This window comes from Fonsecaea monophora, assembly GCF_001642475.1.
Source record: "Fonsecaea monophora strain CBS 269.37 chromosome Unknown Scaff7, whole genome shotgun sequence".
Lineage (NCBI taxonomy): Eukaryota > Fungi > Ascomycota > Eurotiomycetes > Chaetothyriales > Herpotrichiellaceae > Fonsecaea > Fonsecaea monophora.
Window position 1 is genome coordinate 465,466 of NW_019173938.1, and position 13,979 is coordinate 479,444.

The following is a 13,979-nucleotide window of genomic DNA, read 5'->3' on the forward strand; positions in this document are numbered from 1 at the left end:
GCGGTCAAGGGGGCTTCAAGCTAGAGGAGACCAAAGTTCGAGTTCAATATACAATACGAACTGCGTGAAAATAAATATGCTGTAGAAACGAACCACTAAGGACCTTTCGCCTTGTGCGACATCGGGCCCATTTGGCCGATGACCTAACAGCCGGAGTTTAGCCGTCGATCAACGCCTCAACGCGTGAAGACGCCAAACGCCAAGTACCGCACGGGCGCGCTCACCGTTGGGCAGGCGGTGGTTGCGAGGTTTCCCAAAGCCTCATTCCACCATCTCCATTCCATGCGCATCACCACTCCTCAAAGAGCGATTTGGTCTGGAGCGAAGCGCTCAAATGGCGCCTCAGAAGCGCCCTGCTCCCACTGACGGCGACGACGATGGCGACGACAGTCGAGAGTCGTCCCCACCACCCCGCGCCTCCGTATGGCATTTCCTCAGGAACATCATGCTTAACAATGCTAACAAGAGGCTAGAATAAGAGAAGACGGACAAGCGAAGAATCGTCCACCCACATTTATACTTCGAGTGATCGAGCTGATGGCGAAGATGCCAGTACTCCCCCTTCCGAGATTAGTTCCGATAGCGACGAAGACGACGACGACGAAGAGGCGTTGCTTGCAGCCACCCAAGCTATCGAGGCCAGGAGCAGAGAAGGTGCTCACAATGAGCCTGCAGAGTACGGTATCTTGGAGGGAGTCCAGCTCAAGAACTTCATGTGTCACGAGGATATGAGTTACGAGCTTGGCCCCTTGATCAATTTTATCTGCGGCAAAAATGGCAGTGGGAAGAGTGCGATTCTCACTGCCATCGTCCTGTGTCTAGGGGGGAAGGCTTCGGCAACGAATCGAGGAGCCCGTCTGCAAAACTTCATTAAAGAGGGAACCGATCACGCCACCATCATCTGCAGGCTAAAGAACCAAGGTGAAAATGCATACATGCCCGACGTATATGGGAAGACGATTCAAGTTGAACGCCACATCTCACGTACTGGCAGTAGTGGATTCAAGCTGAAGTCAGAAAAGGGCCGCATCGTGTCTACTCGGAAGTCTGATCTCGAAGAAATTTGCGATCATATGATGTTGCAGATCGAAAACCCAATGGCAGTTCTCTCGCAAGATCAGGCGCGTCAATTCATTGCCAGCTCGAGCGCCACGGAAAAGTACAAGTTCTTCATGAAGGGCGTCCAACTTGAGCAGCTTGACCAGGACTATCGACTCATCGAGGAGCAGCTCGACAACATCAAAGTAAAGATCGCCGCCAGGGCCCCGGATCTCAAATTTCTAAAGGGAAAGGCGGACAGCGCGGCGAACAAGCTTGCGCTATCCGACAGATACGAAGCTATGCGTGACAAGCTTCGAGATTATCGCCGACAGCTGACATGGGCCCAAGTCGCTATTCAGGAGAACATTCGAGATGAATATGTCAAAGAGCTTCAAGAGGCGGACGCAAAGATAGCGGCTGCAGAGGCAAAAGCTGAAGAGCTTGACGCGGCCTATCAGGAATCCGACCGAATTGCAGCCACCACCGCGGACAGGTATAATGAGGCAAATGAAGCTGTCCAGCGCCTCAACGACGAGAAGAAGGAGCTGCAGGCACAACAGCATGATCTGAAAAAGAACTATTCAGAAGCCGCTGCTGAGCAACGACAAATCCGTGACGCCTTGGTGAGTGCTGACAGAACCATAACACAGAAAAAGGCAGCTATCGAACAAGAAGTGCAAAGACTCGCCGAGCTCGATGGGGGAGGAGCTGCTCGCCGCATCAGCGAACTCAACGATGCGGAAGAAACGGTCAGAAGAGCGGAGCAGGAGTTGCAGGATCACCTGAACCAAAGAGATGCATGTGTCCAAGAAATCGAGACAATGCAAAGGCTTGAGGCTGAAACGGGAGAAGCGAAGAAGAATGAGGAACGGAGAGTGACCGACCTGGAGAACAACCTAAGGCGTCTGGTAGAGAACCGCAACTCTCAAGATCTTGCTTTTCATCCCAGAATGCAGGACCTTCTGCGAGCCCTACAACAGGAGAGGGGGTTCCGGGACGCGCCTGTCGGCCCTCTGGGAAAGCATGTTAGATTGTTAAAACCGGAATGGTCTTCGATTTTGGAAAGATCCTTCGGTAGCGCGCTTTCGGGATTTATCGTGACCAGCAAGCAGGACGAAAATCTGTTGAGCGGCATCATGCGACGGACTCAATGCATGCTGCCTATCTTCATCGCCAACAGCCTCCCACTGAACATTGAGCCACATCTCCCGGATCCCCGATTCACCACCGTCTTGAGTGTTCTGGAAATCGACAACGAGGCGGTCAGGAAACAGCTCATTATTTCCAACCAAATTGAGCAAAGCATCCTCATTTCAGACATGACTGAAGCCTCCAAGGCACTCTATTCGGAAGCTACACCTTTGCGCAATGTCAAGCGGTGCTATTGTTTCAGTCCAGGCAGCAAGGTCAAGGGTGCTGTTTTGTCTTATCGAAACGGCCGAGCAGCGCAAGATCCGGTGCACGAGTTTATCGGCTCTCCACGGATGAAAACAGATATTGACGATGCAATCCGTCGGCAACAAGATGTTCTTGCTGAGTGCAAGACCCAGCGTCTACGGGCAGAGCAAGAATTTCGCAGCGCTCAAGATCGGCATGTTAAAGCAAGACAGGCGCTCAAGCGACATGCGGACAGAAAGAGAGCGCTCGAAATTGCAGTACAGCAAGCGGAAGACAACGTTGAACGTTTGAGAGAGGCCATCAGGGACGACAGCGTCGAGGGTGGAAAGCTTGAGGCCCTGCGCCAGTCATTGAGCGAGGCAGAGGAGCAAAAGACCATTCACGAGAGCTCTTTTCAAGACTCGGTCATTGCCCTTGACGAACAAACCAAGAGACTTCGCGAGGCGACCCAAAAGTGCAACGAACTGGATGTCCGCATCAAAGATGCTGAAGCTAAGGTCGATAAGGAGCAGTTGAAAGCTCAGAAAGCCAGCAAGAAACGCGCGCATGATCTGGGCGAGAAAAATAGAGCGGTCGCTATGATTGACGACGCCAAAGCTGACCGTGGCACGCTGGAACGGAAGATGCAGGAAATGGATGAGAAAATTGCGAACTTCACAGACCAAGCACGGCTGGTCTGTGAACGGGTCAACCTTCCCGAAGGCGAAACATTTGAGAGCCTGAACAAAAAACATGAAAAACTTTCGGCAGATTATCGCAAATATCAATCCCAGGTGGGTGATCGGAATGATATCGCCGCCGAGGCATCCAAAACTTCCCAGGCATACAAGGCCGCCGAGCTGGAGATGAGTTCGTTTGAATCTTTACAGGCGCAACTCACGAGAACGCTTGGAGAGCGAAAAAGGCGGTGGGTATTGTTTCGAGGCCATATCACTGCTAGATCACGGGCAGGCTTCATCCACAAACTCAGCGAGAGAGGGTTCCGCGGACGGCTCCACATCGATCATAGAAAGAAGGAGATGGACATCGCCGTCGAACCCGATATTACGAGACGTGACGGAAGCGGGAGAAGCGCAAAGACGTTGTCAGGTGGAGAGAAGTCATTCGCCCAGATCTGCCTGTTGCTCTCGATCTGGGACGCAATGGGTGTTCCAATTCGCTGTCTCGACGAATTCGACGTGTTCATGGATGCGGTCAACAGAAACACCAGTGTTAACCTGTTAATCGATGGAGCCAGGCACAGCAGTGGCGGGCAATTCATTCTTATCAGCCAGGCACCAAATCCGACATCAAGAAAGCTCCGGATGTCTGTGCCATTGAGTAAGTGGAGAAGCGTCGCACCTTGTACACAGATACTAACAATCTATAGGATTGCGCCACCAGAAAGGGGCCAAACGAGGCTCGTACTCACTGCCACATGATTGTCGAATGTTGCCATGCTGGTAATGAGGACACACAGGACTGCCAAGATCTTGCTCTTTGGCCGGACTGAACCATTGTAGGACCGGACGTGATTGAGTCGACGTTGACACAACATTGCATCTTGTTCTTGTTGAGGTTGGCACCGGGTTGCGGTCGACGTGTGACAGACAGAGAAGGTTGTGCTGACCTGTGGTGCTCGTGGGCAGCCTCAACTTTTACACATGTGCAAATTGGCTGACTGCTATAACGCTATGGGCCACGACTGCTTCTGGGAACTGCTTCCATAGGGTGCGTGCGGTGTAAACAACCGAAGGCGCCAGGGCCATAATGCGGGCCACATCATGGTTTATGGCCCACGCCCGAGACCTCCTGGACTCACCTGACTCTGTGTAACGGCCTACGCTTCACCGATTTTTATCAACACGGAGCCCGCCGATCTTCAGTCGACACTGGAAAGTCGAGAGTCTGAAAAACATGTGCCAGGCGGTGGTTGTCCACGAAAGCTGCACAGAGAGGGACGTGGCGACTCCTGACGACACTCCGATGGATGATTGTGCGACTGCCGTCTCGTTCGCGTGGCTGCAGTTTGGGTTCTTGCGGAAGCCATCGTCCAGTGAGGCTCAGCAAGACCTCCTGACGACTATTTATCGGACCGCGGAAGGCTTCGCAAATGTCTCTCCCTTCAAGGACCATCCATTCTTAGGCGGAGCCATATTGTTTTCACCGGACTCTCGCATCGACGCGTTGGCAACACCAATGCCTCTAGTCGATAGCTCGATTTGCTGCGATTACATGGACATGCATCACTTCAGCAACACCCCGATGAAAGGTCATCTCCCACAGCCACTGCCAGTTTTGCGTTACCTTCATCTGATACGGAAGGCAAATTGGTCCCGCATGGTGACTTCGCTCCCAGAACACAGCAAGTCTGAAGAGCTGGATTTTGACAGAGGTCCCACAGTCAACGCTGCAAAGACAAGGAATTGTGGATGTGTCTTGCCGTGTGCGAGAGGAAGGTGCGCAGCGACGTTGATGATCTGGCGTGGAGCAAATAGCTTACGTTGACAAGTTGTCCTTGCAAGGGTTCAAGGGGACCAGGAGCATGCCCATCAAGCTGCACTTGTCTATGCAACTGAGAGCTCGACCGTGGTAGAATTTGGGAGGGTGGTCTTTTGCGGTCTACATGGTCTCAGGTGCGCTCAGGCTGAAAGATGGTGTGTGTCTATGGTTCGGTTCTGCCGCCTCTCGGTGGGCCGAGACTGTAGTATTGTAAGCCTGTCGATCTGAGGGAGTCCTCATTGTCAGCAGGAATGAATGATGAATGAACCAGGATGAAAGCGAATTGGGGGCTGAATGGCCAAGGTAGAATCAGTGTCGAAGTCATTGGAACAAAGCAGGCAGCGCAGGTTGCCTAAAACAGCAAGATTTGGTTTATGCCTGGGTCTTGGCGCTGGACTGGGATCTGCAGTCGCGGACCAGGCACAAAGAACTTGCCCTCCCACTCTACTCCAGACTCGAAGCACCAGAACTCACTTACACCTCGACTACACTACTTTCACGGGGCGAAGCCGCCACTAGAAAACCTTCTGACTCTCTCCAAGCACCTCACTACCTTCTCGACGCAGATTGGCTTCCTTTGACACAAGAAAGCCACAGATCCCAACCCGCCACAAAGTGAACACCCCGCGACAATCCTACCTCTACCCACGATCTTTCCACTACCCTCTCTCAAGCCATTCCTCTAGGCGCCAGTAGATCTCTCGTGACTAGAAAGAGGTTGTTGTCGTTGTCGACCAATCGATCTGCTGCTCGCAAAACCCGACATCACACCCTTTTCCCATTCCGCCCTCTAAATCTCTCTCAAAAATGACGGACGCTTTAGCAGCACAACTCAACAAAGCCTCTTTGAACGATGGCGCAGACGAGTCAAACTGGAAAGACTCGCTCAACCTTCCAGCAAAGGACACCAGACAACAGACTGAAGATGTGACTGCTACAAAAGGCTTGGATTTTGAAGACTTTTACATCAAGCGTGAATTGATGATGGGCATATTCGAGGCCGGATTCGAGAAACCCTCTCCGATTCAGGAAGAAACCATACCTGTTGCCCTCACCGGCCGAGATATCCTGGCCCGAGCAAAGAATGGAACTGGCAAAACCGCAGCCTTTGTTATTCCTACCCTCGAACGAATCAACCCCAAAAACCCAAAAACCCAAGCGCTAATTCTAGTCCCCACTCGAGAACTCGCTCTACAAACGTCCCAGGTCTGCAAGACTCTGGGAAAGCACTTGGGCATCAATGTCATGGTTACTACAGGTGGCACCGGACTGAAAGACGATATCATCAGGTTAGGGGAAACAGTACATATTATCGTTGGCACCCCTGGGAGAATCCTCGACCTTGCAAGCAAAGGTGTTGCAGACTTGTCCGAATGCCCTATATTTGTCATGGACGAAGCCGACAAGTTGCTGTCTCCGGAGTTCACTGTTGTCATTGAGCAACTCCTATCCTTCCATCCCAAAGACCGACAGGTGATGCTGTTCAGCGCCACTTTCCCGATGATCGTCAAGGCATTCAAAGACAAACACATGCGAAATCCCTACGAAATCAACCTTATGGACGAGCTGACCCTGCGTGGTATAACCCAATACTATGCTTTCGTCGAAGAGAAGCAGAAAGTTCATTGCCTCAACACATTATTCTCGAAGCTTCAGATCAACCAGTCAATCATCTTTTGCAACTCGACAAACCGGGTTGAGCTCCTTGCAAAGAAGATCACCGAACTGGGGTATTCGTGCTTCTACTCTCACGCCAAAATGCTGCAGCAGAATCGAAACAAGGTTTTCCACGACTTCCGTGCCGGCGTCTGTCGAAATCTGGTGTGTTCCGATCTCCTCACTCGTGGTATTGATATTCAAGCGGTCAATGTGGTCATCAACTTCGATTTCCCCAAAAATGCCGAAACATATCTCCATCGCATTGGTCGTTCTGGACGATTCGGTCATCGTGGTCTCGCTATCAACTTGATCAACTGGGACGATCGTTTCAATCTGTATAAAATCGAACAAGAGCTGGGCACTGAGATCCAGCCGATTCCTCCATCTATCGACAAGAGTCTGTATGTATATGAGAATCCCGAATCGATTCCACGCGCAATGCCTCCACCAGCACAGACTCAGAAGGCCAACACGTCCAACGCGAATGCCAATGCAAACAACACAAATAACAATGCTACCAACAGCAACGGTCAATACCAGCAGGCTCGGAGACCACAGAATCAATCGAACGGATATGGGCAACAATACAACAACCAAGGACGTGGTGGATATCGTGGACGAGGTCGAGGTCAGGGTGCTCGAGGCCGTGGAGGTCATCCCCAGCAGTCAACAGCGGCACCCGTGGGTCAAATCGCTCACTAGTCTGAGATTTGAACTTTGATCTAGCGGTGGACCTTTTTTTTTCTCTTCTTGATTTTCTGTTTCACGGCGTTTTTTCTTTCAGTTTCATGGCACGAAGGTCTATGACATGCGACATGCGCAAGCTGGGAGTTTTCAATAATGGCTGGCTCATGTGGTTTTCCTTGCGATCAGATCTGTACAACAGTGTTGGTACAGCTTCTACTTCTTTCTTGGGGTGGGTGTTTTCTGGATGGATTGCTACGGACGGACCGGGGGGGCTTCTGGGTCCTCTGCCGAGCAAGCTTCGGTCGGGGATTTATGGCTCATGACATTGCATGTCTTGAAAGAGCCACGTTCTTGTTGGGGTCACGGAGAAAACTGGCGCAAAAAGTTTCGGTGAAGGTCAGTGCAGTCTTCTACACGGATTGTAGACCTGCATGGCGTTGCTTGGCTATTTGCATTTCTCTCGTTCAGATCTCGGACATACCAGCCACACGACGACTCCTATCACTGTCACGATATCCTATGCTCATACTCTTCAACTCTATCCACTTCGACACCAGTCTTACGGAACGACCTAATCATCAAATACGCCTGGCGCATATTCAATCAATATCTCTCTCGGCGAGCAGCCAAACACCCTCTTTTTCGACTTGCGCAGAAACGACACCCAAATACAGGCACCACCACCACGACATACCCAAGAATATCGACACCTCATACCTACTGCCTTCTACGAGCCCTTCAGCGCACTAAACCAACACACCAATTATAATCGTCATGCGATTACCTCTCCGTGACAACATGATGTCACCTAGTGCAGCTCAGTGCTAGGACCTGGCATTAATCTTCAACACAAAAGACGACAATGATCTGTCATCGAATCCAATTCAATCCAACAGTGAACTTTCTTTCATATGCCACCTCATCACCGGACAGGGGAAGGGTAACGCTTGATAGATGCAAGCAGATCTCAAAGACGCTCTCACACAAAAAACTATGAAAACAATAAAAAAATAATAGGAGGAAAGCCGACGGCTTGCACATCCCGGAAGTTCGTGAGAATTTTATGTCTGTGACAGGCAAATGCACCGAACAAACGGAAACAGACCTACGAACACTGCGAAAGAATTCCACAGTCGCTCGATAAACGAGCAAAGACGACCAAGAAAGTCATCTACCACTGGTGGAAGTACTGTGACGATTCTAGTTTCTAGTGGGATGGAAATAGCTTGACAAGATATCGGAACAGCAAAGCGCAGACTAGATGGGACGACACTCTAGTATATTTGTGTCTGTCTGTTTAGTTCTTTTCTGCGCGCCGCGCACCTCACTCGAGGTCGAAGCTGATCAATGAGAAAAACTGCCCTCTTTCCTCTGAAAAAACAGAAAAAGGAACAAACCATGCCACCTATTTTGATTCTAGAAGTGCTTGCCTTATACCGTGACGTACTACCACATTCTCTGGTAAGCTGGCGATATCCAACCGTCCCCAACCCGGACTCGACTGCCCTGATCGGGAAAATGCCGTCCCCGTTGATCATTTGAGCGCTCTCTATCTCCCTCTTGCCCGCGGAAGCTCGCAAGCTAGATCTCAATGAAGAAGGAAGGGAGAGAGAGAAGGGAACGAATCGGAGTAGAAAAACACAAATCTGATCCCAATTAAGTTCACCATTAAGTAGCTAAAAGTAAAGTAAAGTAAAGTATTCCTTCCTTCTTCCTTCCTTCCTGGCTGGCTGGCCCAATTCCAACATTATGCGAGGCGTTTGCCAAAGCTCGACTCGAGTTGACTCGATGCCACTCAACACGCCAGCCAGCGATCTGATCACCTTTGGCGGGGGAGGTATGTTAAACAAAAACATGCAAATGCCTCAAGACGGGGCGTGCATGGCCCTTCAGGGGATGTGCGGGTGACGGTGAGGTCGAGGGTGTCCTTTGTCCGTTGACATGTCCAAGCGTGTATGTATGTCTATGAAACGGAGATCTCTGTCCTTTCTGGCAGCGGCCATTGAAGAGAGGGATCCAATCGTGGCTTGCTTACTACTACTCCAAGGTCTCATACTGCGTAGAAAGTGGCGGATGGGAAAAAGACAGGAGATGGTGATTGATTCGATAAATTGCGTACCACCGCATTTGATCGGGGTTTCTCAATAAGTCAACAGCTTCTTCTGGCCACCCATGAGACCGCCGCCGTTTCCAGCAGCCTTGTGACTGGGTTTGGTGTATGAACAGAATCGGTCTTTGATGCTCACAACCTCATAGATGCCCTCGTCGCTGGCACGGATCATCTTGCTGAATTCGTCTGACGTGTCGTGGCGTGTCTCGAGAACTCGGGCTTTGCCCGTGCCTTTTCTGAGGTTCTCCGTGCGAGTATATCTGGTAGGCGTCATCAAAATGTCAGTATATCTTCCAGCTGTCTGTTGAGTGAGGACGCAATGCGTGGGGGAAGAGACAGGGATACTCACGTGAATTCAAAAGGTGGCGTCCCAGTAAACGTAAACAGTATGTCCACCTCCCCTCCCTCATGAATGTCGCTGATTACCGTCTTTCCCTTGCCAATTTCAACAGTCGGATACGGATGAATGACTTTTCTGATGTCTTTCCTTGCGCGGCATTTGTTATTCCCCATCGCTGAGTCGCTGACACCCGTGATGACAAACTCTCCTGGCGACTCAGCAAGCCGTCTGAACTCATTACCCGAAACACGTGCTTTTCGTTCACGATTCTGGAAAGTATAGAAAACATCAAAGGGGGCTTGGCCGCTCAGGGAGAAAGAGACGTGCTCGCCCACACAGTAATGTTCTTGGGACTCCAGCGGGATGATGGCCGGTGGCGCTGAGACATGAATGCGGACGGCGGATGGGTCCGAGTCGAGGATGGATTCGCAGCCAAGCGCGTCTTTGACTGAACGAATAGAAACGGTATGTGTACCTAGGTCGAGGGTGGCCCGCGAAAGTGGCCACGAGTAGCTACGCGTAGCTATGTCTTTTTGGCGGATGATCTCAGGGCGGGTTGATACGCCGTGGTGAATGATGGCAATTTCGACACTGAAAGGGGGCGTGCCGGTAAAGGTGATCGGTATGTTTTCAGTTTCGGCCTCGGCGCTGTTTGTGAAGGTGGGATCGTATTTGCAGTAGCCATAAGTCTTCCCTGCCTGGCTGAACTTTGCAGACGGTAGAGGATACACTTGCTGCCAGAGAACAATCGGCGTAAATCCCTTCTTGTCGGGAGAATAGCGAGCATCGCCCAGCTCGCTGAAAACGTAAGAGTATTCTCCAGCTTTGCTGGTGTCAAGATTGACTTGCGCACTACTACCTGCCAGGGTGACAGGCTTGTTGCTGATTGCAGCAGGCCCCTTGATTGGTTCGAACTTCTGCTGGTATTTGAGGTGGAAAGGCGGGCTGCCTGTGAGACCAAGGCCCAGAACTGATTCGTCTCCCTGACAAACTGCGGCCTTGCGGAAGCCTTTCGATCCTTCTGTCCCAATAGCCGGATCTTTGATTGATAGCGTTGGTCGGGGCAGCCAGCTCACTTGGAATTTGTTCGCTTTAGAATCAACCACGCCGGGGCAACTGTCATGAATAGAGACGATCTCGTAAGTACCCGGACGGTCGACTGAGATTTCGGCGTTTGCGTCTCTGAATATCTGCTCAAATGAATCAGAGCCGTCGTCCAGATTCTGCAGTCTGACCGCCCATGGGGCGAAGCCGTTGAGCCGCAATGGCAGTTTCACAGACCTGCCATCTAGTGCCAGGATCGATCGTTTGCCGTCTATATCGCCGAACGCTGCGCGTGGTTGCTCTTGTCTGACTTCGACCTTCCGTTCCTCCTGCAACGTCGTACGACATCGTGATTTGTCTTGGACTCCTGATAGTACAACAGAATAGCTCCCTCCTTCTGCAAAGGGGGGAAGTTCGATCATGCATAGCTCGTCCTCGGTGTGGATGTGGTGCTTCTTTCTTTTGCCGGCATGCACCAGCTCATAATCCAAATCCCACGGTCCTTGACCTGCAAGTCTAACTGGTATGGACACAGGTGAGCCGAGACACGCCTTTACAGCACGATTGTCTCCGTGGAATATCGCAGACGCCGGTGGCTTGATGTCTTGTTTGAGGACGAGATTTTGGTCTTTTAGTGACACGCTGCCGTAGACTTGGTCTTCGATCTCATGGATTGTGTATATGTAAGAGCCAGCGGCTCTTTCACGCAATTCCATCTGACCGCGCATACCAGAAAATTCTTGGACTTTGGGGAAAGCCGTCCCACGGTGGCTTATTGTGTATCGAACTTTGAAGGGAGGAGTCCCCGTGAAGTCAAAGTTAACATACATGCCAATTGGATTACCGGCACACTTGTCAAAAATGTCCTCAGACTCCATACTGAGACCTGGTTTGGGAGGATTATGGAGCAGACATGACGAAGGTTCAACGACCTCGCCACGGCAGAACTGGCTGTCAACAGAATCGAGGCTATATTTGCCAGGCTGACTGATCAGAGGCATGGAGCGACGGTCCGCCATCTCGTGTACATGGTTTTCCGAGCGAACGGCTTCCCCTTCGCCGTCTGAGACAAAGCTGTACTTCACATTAAGCGGCCAGTCTGATGGATGCAACGAATCCACATGTTGGATTGAAATCGGAAGAGGAATAGCGTTTCCTTCACGGACGCGAAGTACGCGATCTGAGTTGAGGCCTCCCATCGTGACTCGAGGCCTGTTATGCACAGTCAAGCTCTGCACCCGTGGAGCATGAAAGTCCTTTGATTTGCTCCCATTGTAGACGACCTTGTTCCCGAGACCATCTTCTACTTCCTCGATGGTGTAAGAATGGCTTCCATTCTGGTGTAGAGATTCATTGATCTCGAACGACTCGGTTGTGGATTTCGTCCACCCCATATGTGGCCGTCGTGGATCGAGGACGACAGCCGAGGCCTCATCGCTGGAGACCAAGTCGAGATCCACATGTGGCAGTACATTCTGGACAATGGAACTGAATTGCTTGTGATTGACGGTTTTGCTGTATTTGACTTTGAACGGTGGGACACCTGTGACTCGCAGAGCGATGTTGCTCAACTCTCCAGTGCATCTGTCCTCGGATTGAGTCGAGATCGACGCCAACGGGCAATGCACAACCGCCGTGTCGAAACTCCGTTTCCGCACTTCCAATTTTGTCGTGTCAATAACGCGTTGCAGCTGGTACAGGCCAGCCTTTGAAACCGGGTAAAGTAGAGTCCGAGGCGTGTTTGTATCAGACTTGTGGTGACCGCTGTCGGCCTGTTTTTTCAACTGTCTGGCTTGTTTGCTGCTGATGGTGATCGTCTCGACTTCCTCCGTCTCAAGGTCATACCGTTGCAGCTCAATAGAAATAGGTGTCGTCTGATTGATCTGAATCGGTAGTTCCACTGAGGGTCTCGACGCGTCAATGCAAAACGCCCTCTTCTCGGGATTCAGAATGGCAGAGCCCTCTGGAAGGATGTGTATAATTTGTTTGCCCAAGATGATCGAGGAGTTGTGTAGAATATCGCCTGGTTTCACCCGGTGCTCCGAGATCGACAGCTCGCGATCATAGGCTACCTTGACCAGTGCCCCCAGCCACGTCAGGAAAGGTATTGGTATCTTGTACATTAAGAAAGCATTTGCAATAGCATGCAGCAACCATAGTGTGAAAGCCGTGGGAAACGAGAACTCCAGCCAGGGTATCTTAAACGCCGGTAGCGCCACGAAGAATGCGGCATCAATTCCTACCCATTTAAGAAACAACCACGTCGAATCCAGATCATTTTCCACATTGTAGGAGTTGTACAGCCTCCAGGCTGTGAGAGCAATATAAAACCCAAAAACGTAGAATCTTTGAGATGGAACGTCGACGATTTCGGTCGGTATCAGGGGCGTAGGGGCACCCGCCCGCTCACCAGGGGTTTTCACAGGTCGTATTATCGGTGATGGTCTCTCAGGAAAGGGAGAAGGGGGTGAGCCCAGAGCTGAGCGTTCATTGTTGTTGAAGGTTCGGCGTCGAGGGTCTGTTCGTGGAGTGGTAGGGAAGGCCGACCGCAGTCGCGGAGTTCCATTCATTGCACCATGCGGCTGTGAAGTACTCTCTCTTGTATCAAACCCAAAATGCCTCCTCCGTGAAATATTGGAGTTGCCTACCAGCACTGGTTGGCTGAGTCGCAGTTTCGAGGGAAAAAGATCTTGGGTTTAAAGCGTGAATGCTCGTGGAGGTTTGGGGACAACCGAAATCGCTTTATGTCTGCTGTTTATTTTTTCAGCAAGTACAATCCTGTAGCCGTGGAAAAGAAAGATAGTTCTAACACCCAATTTTTACCTGTTGGAGAGCGATTGACGCAGGTTTCTATCGCGTTTGCACGCGTCTTGCAGTCCGTTGCCAGGCACAAGGCTGAAGGCCAAAAATGGCTTGGCGGTGTAAATGACGTCAGTTACACAGCCTTGCGCACAAGGCTCGCTCCTCTCCTTTATCCCCGTGTCCCCTTAAGAACAGAACCTTCGATTCCTTTCGAGTCCAGGCTGAGATCAACAACATCCCCGGAGATTCGGCCCGCCACGTGGTAGTCCATGAAATAATGGAACCTCGTTGCCGTACCCAGATGGATCAGGTGCGAAGCTGGTGAGAAAGTTATTGCCTTTCCAGATGGAGATTCGTCTTGTCCGACAAACCAGACACTTTTCCGACCGGCCTGTACTGTTGGTCCTCCTCCTATAC

The 13,979-nt window shown here is 51.1% G+C and overlaps 3 protein-coding genes across 3 annotated transcripts; 2 read left to right on the top strand and 1 right to left on the bottom strand.

Annotated features, from left to right (window-relative positions):
• Positions 1-334: 334 nt before the first annotated feature.
• On the top strand, positions 335-5,014 carry AYO21_01883 (hypothetical protein; the record flags this gene model as incomplete). Its single annotated transcript, XM_022651865.1, has 4 exons — positions 335-421; positions 474-3,759; positions 4,373-4,864; positions 4,917-5,014. The coding sequence occupies 4 exons, from the start codon at positions 335-337 to the stop codon at positions 5,012-5,014; spliced, it is 3,963 nt and encodes a 1,320-aa protein (XP_022515983.1).
• Positions 5,015-5,727: 713 nt separating this feature from the next.
• AYO21_01884 (ATP-dependent RNA helicase dhh1) lies at positions 5,728-7,281 on the top strand (the record flags this gene model as incomplete). The annotated part of the gene is made up of 1 exon (XM_022651866.1): positions 5,728-7,281. The coding sequence occupies one exon, from the start codon at positions 5,728-5,730 to the stop codon at positions 7,279-7,281; it is 1,554 nt and encodes a 517-aa protein (XP_022515984.1).
• Positions 7,282-9,407: 2,126 nt separating this feature from the next.
• On the bottom strand, positions 9,408-13,330 carry AYO21_01885 (hypothetical protein; the record flags this gene model as incomplete). The annotated part of the gene is made up of 2 exons (XM_022651867.1): positions 9,408-9,636; positions 9,726-13,330. 2 exons carry the CDS (start codon positions 13,328-13,330, stop codon positions 9,408-9,410), a joined length of 3,834 nt encoding a protein of 1,277 aa, XP_022515985.1.
• Between the last annotated feature and the right edge of the window lie 649 nt (positions 13,331-13,979).